The sequence below is a fragment of the Rhinopithecus bieti genome, unplaced genomic scaffold (assembly GCF_001698545.2).
Source record: "Rhinopithecus bieti isolate Rb0 unplaced genomic scaffold, ASM169854v2 scaffold_19285, whole genome shotgun sequence".
NCBI classification, from domain to species: Eukaryota; Metazoa; Chordata; class Mammalia; order Primates; family Cercopithecidae; genus Rhinopithecus; species Rhinopithecus bieti.
The window spans coordinates 635452-653479 of record NW_016809495.1 but is presented as its reverse complement, the minus strand read 5'-3'; the positions used below and the strand labels follow the sequence as shown (position 1 = coordinate 653479).

The following is an 18028-nucleotide window of genomic DNA, read 5'->3' as shown; positions in this document are numbered from 1 at the left end:
ATGATTGCAAGACAGAATATTAAGGTTATAAATCAAGAAAAAATAATAATACAAGCACCAAAAATTAGTAGCTGAGGAGTGAAGAGCAAATGTAATAACATCAATATTAACTGAATATCAATTTTGTATAATTAATATGTGCAAAGCACAATACTGTTCGATTTCTCTACCGGGTACAGTGGCTCATGCCTATAATCTTAGCACTTTGGGAGGCAGAGGTGGGCAGATTGCTTGAGCCCAGGAGTTTGAGACCAGCCTGGGCATCAATAAAAAAATCCCATTTCTACAAAAAATACAAAATGGGCATGGTGGTGCATGCCTGCAGGTCCAGCAACTTGGGATGCTAGGATGGGAGGATCACCAAAGCCTGGGAAGGTCAGGGCTACAGTGAGCCATAATCATGCCACTGCACTCTAGCCTGGGTGACCCTGTCTCAAAAAAATAAATAATCATAATGATAATAAAAATTAATTTCTCAATGCATTATCTTATTTAATCCTAAAATCAACACTATAACTAAAGTGTCTCCATCTCATTTTATAGAAGGCAAAATTACTAAGAATGGCTATACTTAGTAATTTGCCCAAGAAAGTAAAAAGGCTGAGATTCAAATCCAATCATCCTGACACCAGCTTTTCTTCTTAACGATTGTTTAGTGACAATAACCTCATTTTGAATTATTATTGCAAGTATAATTTATTTTGACTTTACTATTTTTCACCTAATTTGCTGTTAAAAAAGAATATATAGGTAATTTTATGAAAATGAGGTCATCACACTGAAATACAAACAAAAGCAAAAACAAAAGGGCATTAATATAAAGCCAGGAAGACGAATGAGGTGAAATGATGTCTTAGCTCAATCCTTAGGTCAGTAGTAACATTCTGAGAACCAGAAAGCTCTCCTTAAATTATGTAAGGGTAGGCAGTACAAGGCTGCTAAAGCAGAAGTAAAATGCTTGCTAATGTTAGTGACAGCCAATTCACAGAAGAGCTAATGTATATTTTTATAAAAATTAAAGAGTTTTCAAGCTAAATATGCTTAAAACAGTTGCATATTTTGAGGGAGTAGAAATGATGGATTATATAACAATCATTTATGAAATATGCTTTTCAAAACTAAATTGATACAGTACATAGTCCTACTGAAGTTTTCTTCATCTTCTTATTCAGTCAGTATTTTCCATTAAAACCTATATATTTAATCAATTAAATCAAAAAGTTTCATTGGGCAGTATTTGCTTAAATTTCATTAACTACGCTTGTAATTTTTTATTTCAAATGAGCAAACAGTTCATTTTATTGCAGCAGTAGATGGACATAAATATGTTCCCAAATGCAATTTTCCATTTTGAACAGAAATTTTAAAATAACTAACTCTGCAAAATTATAATGAAACTATCCTTCAGCCCAGTTGTCTTACCATTTAAAAAAAAGAGTAATTAGAATGACCCTAAAATAAGAAAATGCTGAAAAAAACAAAATTATGGCTTGGGGAAAATTAGTAGGAAGGATTTTTAACAAAAACAAGTAAAAGTGCTTGCATGTCGATATTTTAAAAAAGAATTTATATATAATCCTTATAATGTGAAACTGTGGGAAAATTCAAATAAAAAATTATTGACAGCTACCTGCCAGGTTTTAATGTATTAATTTTTAATCTTTCATTTTCTCTTCACTCCCATATCTATATGCATGAAAAATTACTGTTACCAATCCCCTAGGGCAAAGAAGTTCATGAGCCTATACTTACCTCTCTCCCTGTATATTAGTGAGTGCAGAGTTCCAAGTTTGAAGGTCAACATGTTTTGAGAGCTTTAAGACCAAAGAGAAAGGGAAATAATGAAGATGGAAAACATTTTCAAAGCTGGGCCACGGTTGTACTAGAAGCTAAGGGGCTGCTTATTTTATCGTGTTTTGTATTGCCTTTCCCTTTTGATTATTATTATTATTATTGAGGTTGAATTTTCGTTTTGAAAGTGTGGTAAAACGCAAACATAAAAAACATCTTAAAATAGGAACATAGCTTAAATATATACAAATAGGAAATACAGCAAGGGCCTGAAAGAAATATCCAGCCAGATACAACATGTTAAGACTGACAAAGCAATTTTTTAAATAAAAGAAAATTAAATAGTAGTGTTTCTATACTATTTAGTATTTCTTTTGTTTTCATTAAACGTGTTGACTTTGAAAAACAACCATTAGTATAAAAACACCGAAGGCACTGTTAGCAGGATTGAGATTGAAAAGGCTAAGTCAATTGTAAAGAACAGGAATTTTTTTAATGCAGCACAACCTCAGGAATTTTGGCTTACGTAGTTTCAAAAATAAAACAAAAAGCACCTGTGTGATCAATGTAACTCTAATTCAGGACAAGCTCCTACAATTGCAAACTCTCTCTAGGGTCCTTTTAGAGTACAGAGAGCTGATTTAGTGTCATTTTCTCTCTTCTTTTGGTTCTACTGGAGCCCAGATACAAGCAATATGAACTCTGTTGTCAGCTATGACTTTTCTATGATGAAGAAAAGATTAGACTGTTATCTCTTGACTGTGAAACAATGTAAAGTTCATCCGGAAAAGCCTTTTTCAGTGATACTCAATTGTCCTAAGGCTGATAATTAGAGGTGTAAGGTAATTCTAAAAACAATGTACAGAAATTTATAGGAAAACATAAGGCAACCAAGTTTAGAAATAAATTACTTCCATAGGGGCTGCGGTTGAAATATCACTAATGCCTACTATTATTTTCATCGCTACTGTTTAGTTTATATTCTATAAACAATAAATTTTTTCATTCAAATCTATTTTTTATTCAAGAAATGATAGCTGCATAACTTATGACTTTACTACAAACAAAACTTTCAACATATTGTTCTATACTCTCCCAAAGTGATTAAAACAGTAATAGCTTTCTCTATAAATTGTATAGTTTTACTGAAGGAAGGTAACATTTGCCATTAAAATGGCATAAATAGAAAAAAAATTATCTAGTAGTCTATATTCTAAAACACTGGATAGTTAAAAAATATTAAAATTTTAAAAGTAGTTATTTTTTGTCAGTAAACAGAATTCATTAGCAAGCATAAGTCAGACCGGCATGGCCCAAGGAGACAGTGCTGCCAAAGCCTTCATGAATGCAGAACCCGCCACTTGTCCAAAGGGCCGTGACTGGGAACGTACTTGACTCCGCAACCGTCAGGGATGAGGCGCTTCTTGGCCACCATGTCTTCAAATTCGTCAGCATTAAACTTCGTGAAGCCCCACTTCTTGGATATATGAATCTTCTGGCGTCCAGGGAACTTGAACTTAGCCCTGCGCAAGGCTTCAATCACATGCTCCTTGTTCTGAAGCTTGGTGCGGATGGACATGATGACTTGACCAATGTGGACCCGGGCCACAGTACCCTGGGGTTTTCCAAAGGCACCTCGCATACCTGTCTGGAGCCTGTCAGCCCCAGCACAGGACAACATCTTGTTGATGCGGATGACATGGAAGGGATGGAGCCGCACTCGCATGTGAAAGCCATCTCTGCCACAACTTTTCACCATGTACTTGTTGGCGCAAATACGGGCGGCCTCCAGGGCTTCAGAAGACAGCTGCTCATATTCATCAGACACCATGTGGCCACAGAGTGGGAATTCATCCACTTTTGCCTTCTTTCGACCCAGGTCAAAGATGCGGATCTTGGCATCAGGAACCCCTCGGCAGAAACGAGATTTTGGGTACGGCTTGTTCTTACAATACCGGTAACAACGAGCTGGACGGCGGCCCATGGCAACACAGGAACGTCTTCAGTCAGTCCAAGTGAAAGTGCGCTCCCTGAACTGCGCCTGCGTGCATCTTATATATGTTGCCCGTCGTCCCGCGCGGGAACTGTAGAGTCCTGAGGAAGATGTGACAACTGTCGCGACGTCCCAACTAGAGACGCAGCGACGCCTGGAGCCTCCACGCCTGCGCGACCTGGCGCATTGAGGTGAGCAGAGAGGCAGCTGTGGAGTCCGCTCTCCCTGGCGGCCAGGCAAGGAATTGGGCCTGGCCCCAACGAGGCAGCAGCGGCTTCCTTCCTGCTGGCCATCTTGGGCTAGGAGCTCTTGCTTTCAGCTTTGCCTTAAGTATAAAATAAGTTATTTCCAGGCAGGAGGATCGCTTGAGCTCAGTTCAAGACCAGCCTGGGCAATATAGTGAAACTCCGTCTCTACCAAAAAAAAAAAAAAAAAATAGCTGGACATGCTGGCAAGTGCTTGTAGTCCCAGCTACTCAGGAGGCTGAGGTGGGAGGATCGCCTGAGCCCTGGAGGCAGAAGTTGCAGTGAGCTGATATCGCACCACTGCACTCCAGCCTGGGTGACAGAGTGAGACCCTGTTTAAAGAAAAAGAAAAAAAAAATCCTAGAATTTGAGAGGAAAAATCTTTCCAGTTTTCAACATACTGTTTCCAGTTTGGCCAGTTCATTCTCCAGAGCTTGTATCTCACTGTCAGCATTTGTAGATCAATTGCTGTTTCTTGGAGTGTGTGGCCATCTTCCCTGGATAAAGTGGTTTCTTGGCATGAGTGCTTTGATGAGACTCAGGAAGAGATGAGAGGAAGAGTAGAGAGAGGGATAAAGAGAAGATATCTGTTGTATCTGTAGCTTGGCAGTTGTTTTATAAACATGAAACTTTGTTTTTTATTTGTTTGGCCTAAAGAAATGATTTTATTATCAAATGATATATACAAAATTGAAACGCCAACTAGACTTTTTTTTAACTTAAGTCTATTTGCATTTTCAAATGTTAAAGCTGCTGAAACTATATAAAAGAGTAACAGTTTGTGCTTTAGTAATCTTTGCCCCTTCCTGAGAGTAAATTTAACTGTGTTCTTTTTTGTCTTCTCAGAGTTTGTAAAATCCTATTATGACAAGGATCTGAGTGTAGGAAAAGGAGAAGGAGAGATGGAAAAGAAATTAATAGTTTACAAACCCTATCTTGCATTTTTCTAGCTTTCTTTTTTTTTTAATGTTGTTTCACAAATCCATTACATCATGTAACAAAATCCCTCCAATGTGAATATATTCTGTCAATGCTTTTCTTTTAAGGGAGAAAATAACTCCTGCCTTTAAAGTGAGTGGATTTTACAAAATACTAAGGATAAAACAATTAAAACTCCCAATGTAGAAAACTTTCTCACCTTTAAGAAAGCTTGGTCACTTCACTTTTCTTCCTTCCTTTCTTCTTTCCCCTTTTTCTCAACTAGTTCCTGTTTACTATATGCCTGAATATTGAGATAAAGTAGCTAACACTATGTTGCTGTCCCCAAGCTTACAAGCCTCGGAGAGGATTTAGATACTTCTCATATATCATCATATTACCAAGTGTAAAATATGCCAAAAAGGAAAAGCAAAGTAAGCCCTGAGACCGTGGGATGAGGCTGGGGATGAGACCTTGATCTAGACTGAGGAATGGACAGGAAAATCTTTATCCAGAAAGACATTTCATGTTGTGACCATGGCACATGGGGTCTGATGTATGCAAGGCCTGAAGCAGGCAGAAATACGGAACATTTTAAAGAACTTAAAGTCAGGCCAATGTGACTGTGAGTGAGAGGGTGAGTTACATAACATGAGCCCCAGTGTGTGTGTGTGCGTGTGTGTGTGCGCGTGTGTGAGAGAGAGAAAGGGGTCATGCTATCATACAGGGCCCATTTTACCAAGTTAGGGATCCTGATCTTTAATGCGAGGTCATTAAAGAGCTTTGGATAGGTTTTATCACTCTGGTTATGGTATGGTAAATAGACTGAAACAAGCCCAAACAATGGATGCAAGGAGATCGGAAAGGAAGACTTTGCAATACTGCAGAAAACACATAATAACTTGAACATACTTGAAAATATTTGACTTTATATACAAGTTAGTATCTTTTTTATACTACTAAATGCCCTGAATCTATGATAGCGTCTCGGGGGGAGGTGTTTGTGAGGCAAAAGGAAGACACCTGGAGTTTATGTGCCACGACACACTCACTTCCACTTGTCTGATCTCCCACCTGTCTAATGTTGCCAGAACCCTAGAATTATCTGACCAGCAGATGCTGTGTTGCTGTCAGGGCCTGTCTACATAAGTTTCTTTCTTTAATCCAAAGCTGTAGCAATCCTGGTTTGTGCGGGTCTGTACCAGTTTTAACATTCAAGTCCTGGGTCCTGCAACACCCCTTAATACCACAGGAAGTGGGAGGGTTGGCCACCCTACTCCATTCATGCATGAGGCCTTTCACAGTTGTAGATTAGGAGGGTGGAAAGAGGAAAGGGAGGGCCACAGTGGGATCTTCTATTTCTACTCCTTTCCCTAGCCCTGCAGATATAAGAGGAGAGCCTGTGGAAAAATGCATGAAGCACCACCATTCTATTGAAATATTACAAGCATTCCTCTCAATCAATTCCAACATTTTGAGTGTTTCCCTACCTCTCTACTCTTGCCATCCACAGTGTACATCATGCTAAGCAAACCTTGCAAAAAATATATAAAACTTGTCTGCTTTGAGATATATAGCTATGGGAGACATTAATATCATGTAAAATAGAGATGGCTTAAAGAATGGGTAGAACATTCACAAGTGGAGATACGGGATAAGGTAGGAATGAAGCAGAACAACTTTATAAAACCATTAATATATATGAGGACAGAAGTATCTCTATCTGGTTCACTGTTTTGTCCCCTGTTTTTGGCACATTGTGTGACCAGTAGCACAATGAATACACACACTACAGAGGTGAGGTGCTATATTAATAAACATTTAACAACCTGCTCATGGTGGAGGTCAGGATTTTGAGGAGAAATCCCTGATTTGTAGTGTTTGATGATTTATTTGGTAGAAATACTTTTTCTGTCATCAGTTTCAAACATCAGTGTGATTTACTGAACACAAAGATGGGTAGAGATGTGCACTATCAGCTTCTGTAAGCCAGTGTTAGCCAGCTCCAGCATGCTGCCATTTGGTGTGCATACACAAGACAGAAAAGACAAACTTGTCTTTGCTAATGCTAATAATGCATATCCTGTAATAATAATTTTTGGAATGATCAGGGAGAAGTCTTTTTTAGGAGCCCTTAGAAAGCAGACAGGCATGAATGTTTAAACTTGATTCAGCTTTAGCTTTGAAACAGTTTCCCTCTGTGGTTTCTCCCTCTGGTTCCACAACCCTTATGTGAAAGGCCTGCACTATTCTTTACTTATTGATTGTAAGTACTTTCCTCATTGATTACTTACTTGTAATTAGCGCTAGACAGTGTGAGAAATACAGTCAAATTCCAGATATCCTCTGTCTTCATGCAAAGGCTGGAAAAGAACAGTTCTGTGTATTAGTTCAACATAGCATTTACTTTTCTTTTTTGATATCATCTTTCAAATGTTTCACAATGAGCTAAACCTGACTTTGTTCTCAAAGGGGAACATGCACTGGATTCTGATGAGTTGAGTGGCACACACCGTGGATGCCCTTTCCTGCTACAGGAAGCATCTGCATTGTTGATCATTCAGTCATTGTGTGGAGGACCATCACTGGGTGCTTTACAATATACTGAGATTCATAGATCATATTCCACTTGGACTCTCAATGAAGTGTGAAAGCTCCACTGATGACTAACAGTCGTTTTCATCTGCATTTCTTAGTAACTTCACACTAGGGGCTGTAATCTCAATGTTTTTGAGACTAGGTGAGCAATTTGACTGTCTGTATACAGTATTCCTAGAATTGAATCATGAATATAAAAGAGCCATGGTTATGGCTGGCCTTTTCTTCAAGCCAGTGGATTGTGCCTATTGTCATGGCTAATGAGTGGTCATGCTGCCTGTCTCTCATGCACTTGATTCACAATGGTCTCTTATCTAGTGACAAGAAAACATGCAGAAATGCACATTTTTTTGAACAGAAATATAGTCAGATAATTTTAACTCCTTAGCCCAGAGCCCTAATACATTTTGCTTTTTGATTGGTATTTTCTACATTCTTCTTCTTTCTTCGGGAACCTTTTTTAACTTTGGATATAGGAACTGAACATGTACACTTACCTTTGTAGTTTGCTTGTGGAGAATGAGTTCCCCCCAAATGAATGAGTTTTGACATTGTTCCAGAAAGCTGGAAAAAAGTAGGAAAGGATTAAATCAGGGAGAGGAGGCACACAAATATGCTCACTAAAATTTGGTTAATTTTTTTTCCTTATGCATTTTAAATTTACTTGTTTAGGTTTCATACTTGTACAAAATGTATAAGCCATTAATTAGTCTTATATGGTAAGTAATTGAAATGTAGTTTTATAATTATAAATATTTAAGCAATGCTATAATAAAGATATGATATATAATAAACAATTTGAATCAACATAAGACTCTACACCAGTTTTTGAAAGCCCTTTTCTCTAAAAAGGGATTAGTTCAGTCTGCAAATTTGAGAAACACTGATCTGGGTTTAGGGTGCTGAGTATGAAGTTTGCCCCCCACATATTGAATGCATAGCCTTCCTGTGCTTTAGATCCAAATTCCTGTCTGTTCATTTAAAAGGCATACTGATGAGAGCAATGTTGTTACTTCCTTTGCCCAGTTTACTTAGCCGTAGTTTGTGTGGTTTACAAGGTTTACAGAAATGCATGAAGCACATATTTGGCTAACTATATAGATTATTTGATCATTCATATCACAACAGCCAACTCTATTTCAGGTTAAATTCATCTTGTACTTTTAATGGATGACTCCTTTATCCATTAAACAGATTTTTTTTTTTTTGAATTTTGAAAGTTAGCAATCAACTTTAGTAATTACATTATGGATTATTTATTTATGAAACTACTAATTCCAGTTGATAAAGCACTTTGGAAAGCTTTTTTAAAAAGTTTTGCTTCACTTATTGTTATAGACTGAATGTTTGTGTGTTCCCAAAATTCGTATGTTGAAATTCTAATCCCCAAGGTGATGGTATTAGGAGGTGGGGCTTTGGGAGATAACTAGGTCATAAAGGTGAGACTCTTATAAGTAGGTGAATACCATTATAAAAAGAGACCTCAGAGAATAGCCCTCTTTTTACTACAAGAAAATATAATGTAAAGTTGGCAGTCTGCAAACTGGAAGAGGATCCTCACCAGAACTGAACCTATACCACTTTGATCTACTACTTCCAGCCTCCAGAACTATGAGAAATAAATTTCTGTTGTTTATAAGCCACCAGCCTATAGTACTTAGTTACAGCAGCCCAAACTCACTAAGACACCTGTCCAGCCTTTTCATTCATTCACTTTGTTCATTCATTCATTAACAAAAAAGAAAGAAAAAGGAAATAGATTATGAATACAAAATTAGAGACAAAGCAAATATTTGTTTAGAATGCAAAAGAAAAGAAATTGCAAATTATAAGTAGCCAATAAACATCATTTACATGACAAGCTTTTAAAAATTTTTAACTGCCTAATCCATCTTTATATCTTTCTTCTTTACATTTGCTAGCTGCATTTGACCATTACTTTCTAATATATTTATGAAAAGATTGAAAGCTTAATTCAGTATGTCCTCTAGTAAATTGTTTTAAATTTGTATTGATAACACACAAGTTTCTTTTGGCCTCACAACTCAATGTTATATCATATGTATACTTAGGATTATTGTGAGATTGAGAAAATCTTACATCTTTCATATGTGAACTATAGTATTTCAAAAAACTTCATTTCTGTGGGTACTGACCACTCTCAAATATTAATGGAAAATCTTCATAAACTAGTTTACAGTTGATATTCTCCTTGTAATATAGCATTTGATGGGATGGAAATCACTTATACCAGTTATTCTCAGAAGAACTGATTGTGTGCATCTCTTCCCGAGGTTTTAGTTCAGTCACATAATATCGGTGGGTTGAATTGGTGATGGTGGGACTATTTACAGCATTGGAAAAACTACAAATCCAGTCTTATTTTCTCCCTGGAGAGCCACTTATTAAATATGTATCAGTACACCACTGTTAATACCTTCTTTCAAGTTATATGCTTCCTTTATTGGTTTCAGTAATTCATGTCAGGTCAGTCAGAAACTTCAGGCTTTTTCTAATGAGCTCAAACAATTTATTATTCTTCATTAATTGGATTGTAAAATATTAATAATCTTAGAGCTGATTAACTGCAATTAAAATATTTGCTTAATTAAAGACATTGATATGATCTGAAATTTGTTTTGTCCACAATTTGGTACTTTATTATTAAATACTTTCTATTGATATTATTCATCTGTATTGCATTTGTTTTATATTCTATTAGTTTTACCAATTTTCTCTCAATTTTTTAATAAATAAATTTGAAATTACTGCCAAATAAGAAGTTTGTGTATTTCAGTTGTTTTAAGTGGAATGCTCCAAAATGTCTTTTTCTATTGCAGTGAAAATAATGTATTTTATCACTTTGCATTATTTAAATAAACACTTACCTCTTTGGGCATATATCTTTGTATCAAAATGTCAATGAGTGCCAAATGAGTCAGCACAGGGGTAGTCAGAATATTTTTAGAAGCAATTCCAGCACCAGACACACTAGCAATACCACATCTATTCACCAGTGTGACTACAGAACACATAAACACACCCTATTAAATACAAACTAAATACATTCTTTAATAGCTTTTCCTTTAGCAGGATCCCCAACTTGCCAAGATAGCTTCAATGATGCCTACTCTCAGGGAGAAGTGTGAAGGAAAGTGGGAGTGCAAAACGGAGGGCAAATTTTATAAAAACAATTCATGAGCTCATTGCTAGGGCCCATCCTAGGGCCTAGGAAGGAACCTGTGTACATGAAGATTCCTGAATCCAAGGCTTTATTAATTTTGTTAGAAGTTAATTTTATTTCTGAGCAGGTGATATTACTGTTTTTTTAAATCCCTTTTTATTTTTGCCTACCTAAGTGATGTTCTTCTCCTATCTGCTTTCTACAGCCCCAATGTCTTCAGATATCTCTGAAAAATATTTATACCCTAACTACCCTCAAGTCTTTTACTCACAGTAAAGTTCTGTACTGTCCTAAAGTCCTTAACTCTCCTTAAATCCTTTACTCACAGTAAGGACTTGAGGGCAGATGGGGTATAAATATTATTTACTCATGTCCTTTTATTTACTAAAATGCAAGTTATAGTTTTCAACTTAAAAGTGTTTCTCTCTTAAGATTTCCAATATTAAAGCCTTACAATAAAATACATGGGTAATAATAGTAAACAATTTCAAGTAACCATGAATTAAGACAAATATTTTGGTGCATGGGACTATACAGATTCTTCTAAAATCATAGTTTATATTTTAATTGGTTGAAGAAATAAAACTATTTAATACATGTTGGTTTGTTATTTGAAAAATCTATATACTTGCTGAATTTTTTATAATGAAATAGATTCTAGAGATATTAGTAATGATTTAAACGTTAGAATAAAATAAAACACTAGAAGAAAAGATTCTAGAGATATTAGTAATGATTTAAACGTTAGAATAAAATAAAACACTAGAAGAAAAGATACAGGAAGTTATTGTATTATTGAAGTGTGAAAGGCTTATTGAAGCAAGACACAAATAACAGAACCTGTAAAGGAAACTTGTGACATCATAAAATATTTAAACATCTGCAAGATTAAAATATATATACACACACACACACACACACATACATGCAGGTATATAGATATAAAGATCTCAATATTGAGACACAGAATCACACACACACACACACACAAACACACAAACACACACAGACACTATGTAAGTCATAGTTTTCTTTAACTTTATTTTAGACAGTGTTTTCCTAACAGTGCCCTGGATTTGATCTTTGCCTGGAAGCTATTTCTGAATTTGAAAATTGTTTGCCATTCGGAGAATCTGGGAATGAGAAATGGTTTTATTTTGAAATCAGCAAATTTTGGCTCTTTTATATTCAACCATCTGTTCATTAGCTAATCTCTCTCTTCATTTTATTATAGGCAAATAGAAGAAGCCAGGTGACACTTTCAACACTTTGCCTGAAATCCCTCTAGCCAGATATCCAGTTCATTAAGCAATTTTCTGTTTTCTGTGCTACCACAGGCAACAACGTTGCTAAACTTTCTGGCAGGAAATAACAACGGATTTCTTTTCTCTAATTTCCTATCACATTTTCTAACTTTTATTAGGTGCTCACCAAAAGCCTTTTCAAGTCCCTTCAGTATTCTATCAATCATCTCAAGGTACTTCCAGCATTTTTCCACTGCTGAATCTCAAAGACATTGCCACCTATTTAAAATTTGGGTCCATAGCATCCTACCTCTAGTATCCCAAATCTGTGTCAATAATCCGTGACTATGGGACATGAAGCAATAGTTCTTTACTATGATCACTAAGGTTTCTGAGAGTTGATTAGGTTCAGCTAGGAAGTCCTTGCTCAGGATTTTTCACACAGTTTTGTCCGATGGTGACTGAAAACAACTTGAAGGCCTTTCACACACATAGCTTTAGTTGCCTCTGGCTGTTGGCTGGGGTCTCCCTGGGCGCTGATAATAAAATTTTCTACACTTAGCCTCGCTATGTGTCCTGGGCTTCCTTGAAGCATTGTTTCTGTATTTCAAGGGATGACATCTCAAGAGCAGGGCCAGACAGTTTTTATGTTGCCTTTTGCAACCTAGGCTTGGAAGGCTTGCAATACTGCCACTACATTTTATTTGTTAAAAGTTAGTCACTGAGGAGACTTATGGAATAGCGAAGAAAGGACTTATGAGAATCTGTTTCTCCATAAAGGCAAGAAGAACACTGGCAAAACTTGTTAAAATCAACTTTTTCAGAACTCTGGAAACTAAACTAAGACCTGCAACAGTCCATGGAACGTTTATTCTAGAAAACTTGCTTCTCCTCAAGGACAGTGAGCTTTGTGGTTAACTTGCTCTATGTCCATTTCCTTTTCTTCAGCTCCATGGCTGCTGTGAAAGTCAGCAGGCAAGCAACCACTAGGTGGGGCTGACTGGGTAAAGAGCTTTTCCTAAGGCTCCATCTCCAGAGAATTGTCACAATTTGACTTGTTTGTTGGTACCCTGGTAAAACCTTATACACAGGGCTGTTGTTATTTGATCTAAATCAGAGCTTGCTCAGTGGGAAAAGCTCTATTCCTGAGTTGTTTGTTGGAAACAATCAATAAATAGCTATTGTTTAGTATCGCAGCTGCCTGAGGTGAAAAATACCCATTGGGAAAAACAAGAGACTAGCCAAAAGACGTAAAAGAAAGCTCTTGGCAATGAGATATCTGTGGGGAGCTTTGAATGGCTCTGACATAATTCTGGGGGTATAGAAAACCACACACATGTAAAGGGCTGTGTACATGCTCAAGAAATCCTGAGAAGGCTCTAATCTCTTGCCTTTGGCTGGCCTTGGGTCCCTGTGTAAAAATAAAGCCTAAGATAGAGCTGTAAACTGCTAGAACATTGAAGGAATGCCTCAATATATATGTAAATCCCGGCCACATCCCAGTGTGTTTTGGTGACTTGAGGCCCTCCCTAGTTCATGGGATTAACTGGAAGAGACTTCCTCGCATTAATTGTGCAATGAGGAGGTGTCCTTGTGCAGGAGTTGTGACCTGCAGAATTATTGCTACTTGGACAAGCCTACAATTTACTTCTTTCACCCTTGGCTGAGAATTTGCATTTGTAATTGTTGGCAGAGAGAGGAAGAAAGTGCTCCACTCGGGTCTGAGGAGCATACAGAGAGAAGGCAGGGAAGAAGGAACATGTGCAGCCTTTCAATATGAGTGAAGTCAAGATATGAAATGCACGTTCCCTGCCTGAGGGGCTTCAGAGTGTTGTGAGCCTCTGATCTTCAAGGTAAAACGAGGCCTATTGGAAGTCGGAGGTTGAGGCATGCATTTCTGCACTTATGGCTGGAAAGTTGAACCAGGTTTTCCAAAAACTGTCGTTTTTGCTTTCAAGTGTGCTAAAGGTAAGAAAGGGTTAGGCAGTGAATAGAAAGTAGTGCAGCCAGGTTGTGGTTAGCTAAGCAACAGGATTGTCATACAGGGTTATTTGTCTGAAGACAAAGTTTGGGGCTTTTGGGCCATGAGGAGTTGGGTTATTGCATTGCTCAGTTTAAACTGCCAGCGTGAGAAATGTCTCAGATGCTATTAAAGTTAGGCAGCTCAGTTTTACTCTAGCTCACTGATCACCAACCACCTCCTTCTTCACTCCTTTCAGTGACTGAGTTAAAAAGAGAAGACACAAAAGGAAAAGTGGTCTTTCCCTTTCCCTCCATTGTAATTAGGACTTAGTCCATCTTGGCTCACAATTGGAATTTTAGGATGGAAAGAAAATCTTGTCGTCTTTGCTCTTGACCCTGAAGAATAGAATCTCAAAGAAATACCTGAGAGGAAAATTCTTTCCTTCACTGAAATGAAAATTGGAGTACTTGCAAAACTGAACAAAGAAAGAAAAAAATTAGTAAGCATTACAGACAACTAGCAGTTATAGTCAGATTTTTTTTCAATACATGAGGAGGATATACAATAAAAAAGGTGAGCGGGAGCCAGGAATAGAAACGGAAAAGAGATAAATGCAGAACCTTAGAGACTGCAGAAACCCAGGAGTTCATTGTCTTCTAATGCACATCTGGAAAGCTGCAATTGAAAAGAGGAACCGGGAACTTCAGTCAGGGCAAACACAGCAAGGAAATGTGAGCCCCAGGTCACAGAAGGAAGAATCAGTAAATGGTTGCAGCTTGACAACATGTACCACCGGTGGCTTCTGTTGCTTGAATGTTTTTTGTTGATTTTTATGATCATGACAGCTAGTAAGTTCATCATGTTGACCTTTAAAGATCCAGATGTGTACAGTGCGGGACAGGAGTTTCTATTCCTGACAACCATGTCAGAAGTGGGGAAGTTGCCAGAAGAGAAGCACTTTCTTGAGGAACTGAAGCCGACTGGGAAGATGCTTTTGGACAGATGGCTTGTTTAGCCCGTGGTCTACATGGAGCACATGGAAATCATCAGAAATATCTGCAGGGATGAAGCCCTGAAGAATCTCTTGTACACTCGTATCTCCAGGTTTGTTCTGGACTGAATATTTGTCTGTGACAAGCACAAGATTCTTTTCTGCCAGACTCCCAAAGTGGGCGACACACAGTGGAAGAAAGCGCTGGTCCTTATAAATGATTGAAACATACTTCAAGTTTTTTATTGTAAGACATCCCTTTCGAAAGAGTTACTTCTTCATTTAAGGATAAAGTTGTTCACAATCCTTGGTTTGAACCTTGGTACAAGCATGAGATTGCCCTGGCATTATCAGAAAATACAAGAGGAACCTGATGAAAACCCAGGGGATCCACTTTGAAGATTTCATGTGCTACCTGGGTGAGCCAAACCACAGATGACTAGACCTTCAGTGTGGGGACCACATCATTCAATAGATGATGTGTGTATAACTCTGTGCACCCTGCGAGATAATGTACAGTGGGACTGGACACTACGAGAGCCTGGAGGACGATGCCTCATACATCATAAAAGAAGCTGGCATTGACCACCTGGTATCATACCTGGTCATCCCTTCAGGCGGGGCATTATCATGTATAACAGAACCAAAGTGCAGCACTATCTTCTGGACATCAACAAACAAGACATCTGATGCCTGTATGCATGTTTCAAAGGGGACTTTAAGCTCTTTGGGTATCAGAAACCTATTTATTTATTTTGCTAAACTAAGGCATAGAACCTACAAATTCAAATATCTTTGTTAGACCAGGGGCTAACCAGGTGGAGATCTGAGCACAGAATGACACTTCCTCCACCACACCCCCTCCTTTTAGGATGTCTGAGGTCTCCCATGGGCCTGTGAGCACCTCGACCTATGACGCAGGGTCCTGACTGTTACCACTTAGTTTGGATGTAAGATGCTCTGAGGACCCTGCCCCCTCCCCTGTCATTGTCATTAGGATGTCACTCGCTTCTGTACACATCAGAGGGGGGAAAAGATTTGCAGTCTGACAGCCCAACAGGAGGAAACATTACACAGCATTAGTAGCAGAGTGAGCCATTTCCCACAGTTCTCAAAGAAGGGAATGCACCTGAGGCTCTGCTGGCCGGGGTTAGGGATGGTCTTGCCTACCACTGGTGGATTGCAGGAACAGCACCCAGCACTTTCAGAAGGTATAGAGAAGCAAGGGGACTGCAAAATCACAGAGGCTCATGCAGCATCAAATCTGATGAGTAAAATGACACCTCTGGCTTTCATCTCGGCACTCCTATGATCTTTTAGGCAAATCGTTCTTTCTGTGACCATTTTGTTCCTGTGGATGTTCGGCAGTGACCAGAGGGTTGGGTACGGGGGTTCATCTTTTCAGAATCCACGCCCATGCAATGCTGGTCCATGCTTCAGAACCTCTGTCTGCCAAGCACCTACTTCATTTGACACAGGAGATATGATTTTGGAAAGTGAAGGAGGTTAGGCTTTTTCCACCTAAGAAGGGGAACATCTTCTTTGGGGGCCTTAAAAGGAACATGGCTCAGGAAAGGGAGGGCTGGTTGGGCTTGGAGCTCAGGCCACTGTGGATTTGGGCACATCAGCCCTGACTTGCCCCGCTTGGGTGGTCGGCAGTGGGTCTCTACCTGTATCTTCCAGGAACCCCCCACCCTTGCCCCTTAGGGATGAGGACTAGCAGGGGAAACATGCCAGCATCACAGAATTCAGTGCAGTTTACACATTTTCTTTCCTTTCATCTCAGCAAAACGGGCACCATCAGACCTAGTTCTGATCATGCCACCATCCTGGACCACGTGACTGGAAGGTAGATAAACAAGTTCACCAGCAATAAAATCCTGGGCCCAGGTGGCCTCCGACACCATGGCTTCCAGGCACTGAGGGAGGCCCTGGTGCAGGGCAAGCCACAGCAACTGTTTTAGAGGCCATCCACAGCCAGGGCCGTTGAGACCCTGGACAATTTTCTGGGATGACTGCCAGCTTGAGTCTGCATGGTGCTGCTGAGATGGGGTGGAAGAGGGAGTCAGGCATTGCTAAAGGGTGGCCCTGACTTTCCTTTTTTAGAATGGTTTTCTGAATGTGTAAATGTGTAAGTAAAATTAAATTTAAAATATGTGCCCAAAAATATACATGTATATATACACAGCCACATAAAGCCCTTCAGCCAAGAGTGGAAAGCATATTGATTCAAAGCAATTAAGGAAATATCTGTCCAGTCATTGCACTCATTAGCAGATCAATAACTGAGCAGTGACTTTTTTGTTTTGTTTTTGTTTTTGTTTGTTTTTTTATTACTATACTTTAAGTTCTAGGGTACATGTGCACAACGTGCAGGTTTGTTACATATGTATACATGTGCCATGTTGATATGCTGCATCCATTAAATCATCATTTACATTAGGCATATCTCCTAATGCTATCCCTCCCCCCTCCCCCCACCCCATGTATGTGATGTTCCCCTTCTTGTGTCCAAGTGTTCTCATTGTTCAATTCCCACCTATGAGTGAGAACATGCAGTGTTTGGTTTTCTGTCCTTGCAATAGTTTGCTCAGAATGATGGTTTCCAGCTTCATCCATGTCCCTATGAAGGACATGAATTCATCCTTTTTTTTTTATGGCTGCATAGTATTCCATGGTGTACATGTGGCACATTTTCTTAATCCAGTCTATCACTGATCAACCTTTGGGTTGGTTCCAAGTCTTTCCTATCGTGAATAGTGCCGCAATAAACATACATGTGCATGTGTCTTTATAGCAGCATGATTTATAATCCTTTGGGGTATATACCCAGTAATGGGACAGCTGAGTCAAATGGTATTTCTAGTTCTAGATCCTTGAGGAATCGCCACACTGTCTTCCACAATGGTTGAACTAGTTTACAGTCCCACCAACAGTGTAAAAGTGTTCCTATTTCTCCACATCCTCTCCAGCACCTGTTGTTTCCTGACTTTTAATGATCACCGTTCTAACTGATGTGAGATGGTATCTCATTGTGGTTTTGATTTGCCTTTCTCTGATGGCCAGTGATGATGAGCATTTTTTCATGTGTCTGTTGGCTG

The 18028-nt window shown here is 38.7% G+C and overlaps 1 protein-coding gene and 1 pseudogene across 1 annotated transcript; one reads left to right on the top strand and one right to left on the bottom strand.

Moving 5' to 3' along the window:
- Positions 1 to 2265: 2265 nt before the first annotated feature.
- Positions 2266 to 3915, bottom strand: LOC108540502 (60S ribosomal protein L10-like). The gene has a single exon (XM_017889605.1). The coding sequence runs from the start codon at positions 3773 to 3775 to the stop codon at positions 3131 to 3133; it is 645 nt and encodes a 214-aa protein (XP_017745094.1). The 5' UTR covers positions 3776 to 3915; the 3' UTR covers positions 2266 to 3130.
- A 9947-nt stretch (positions 3916 to 13862) lies between these two features.
- Positions 13863 to 15689, top strand: LOC108540500 (carbohydrate sulfotransferase 10 pseudogene; annotated as a pseudogene).
- The last annotated feature ends 2339 nt before the right edge of the window (positions 15690 to 18028 follow it).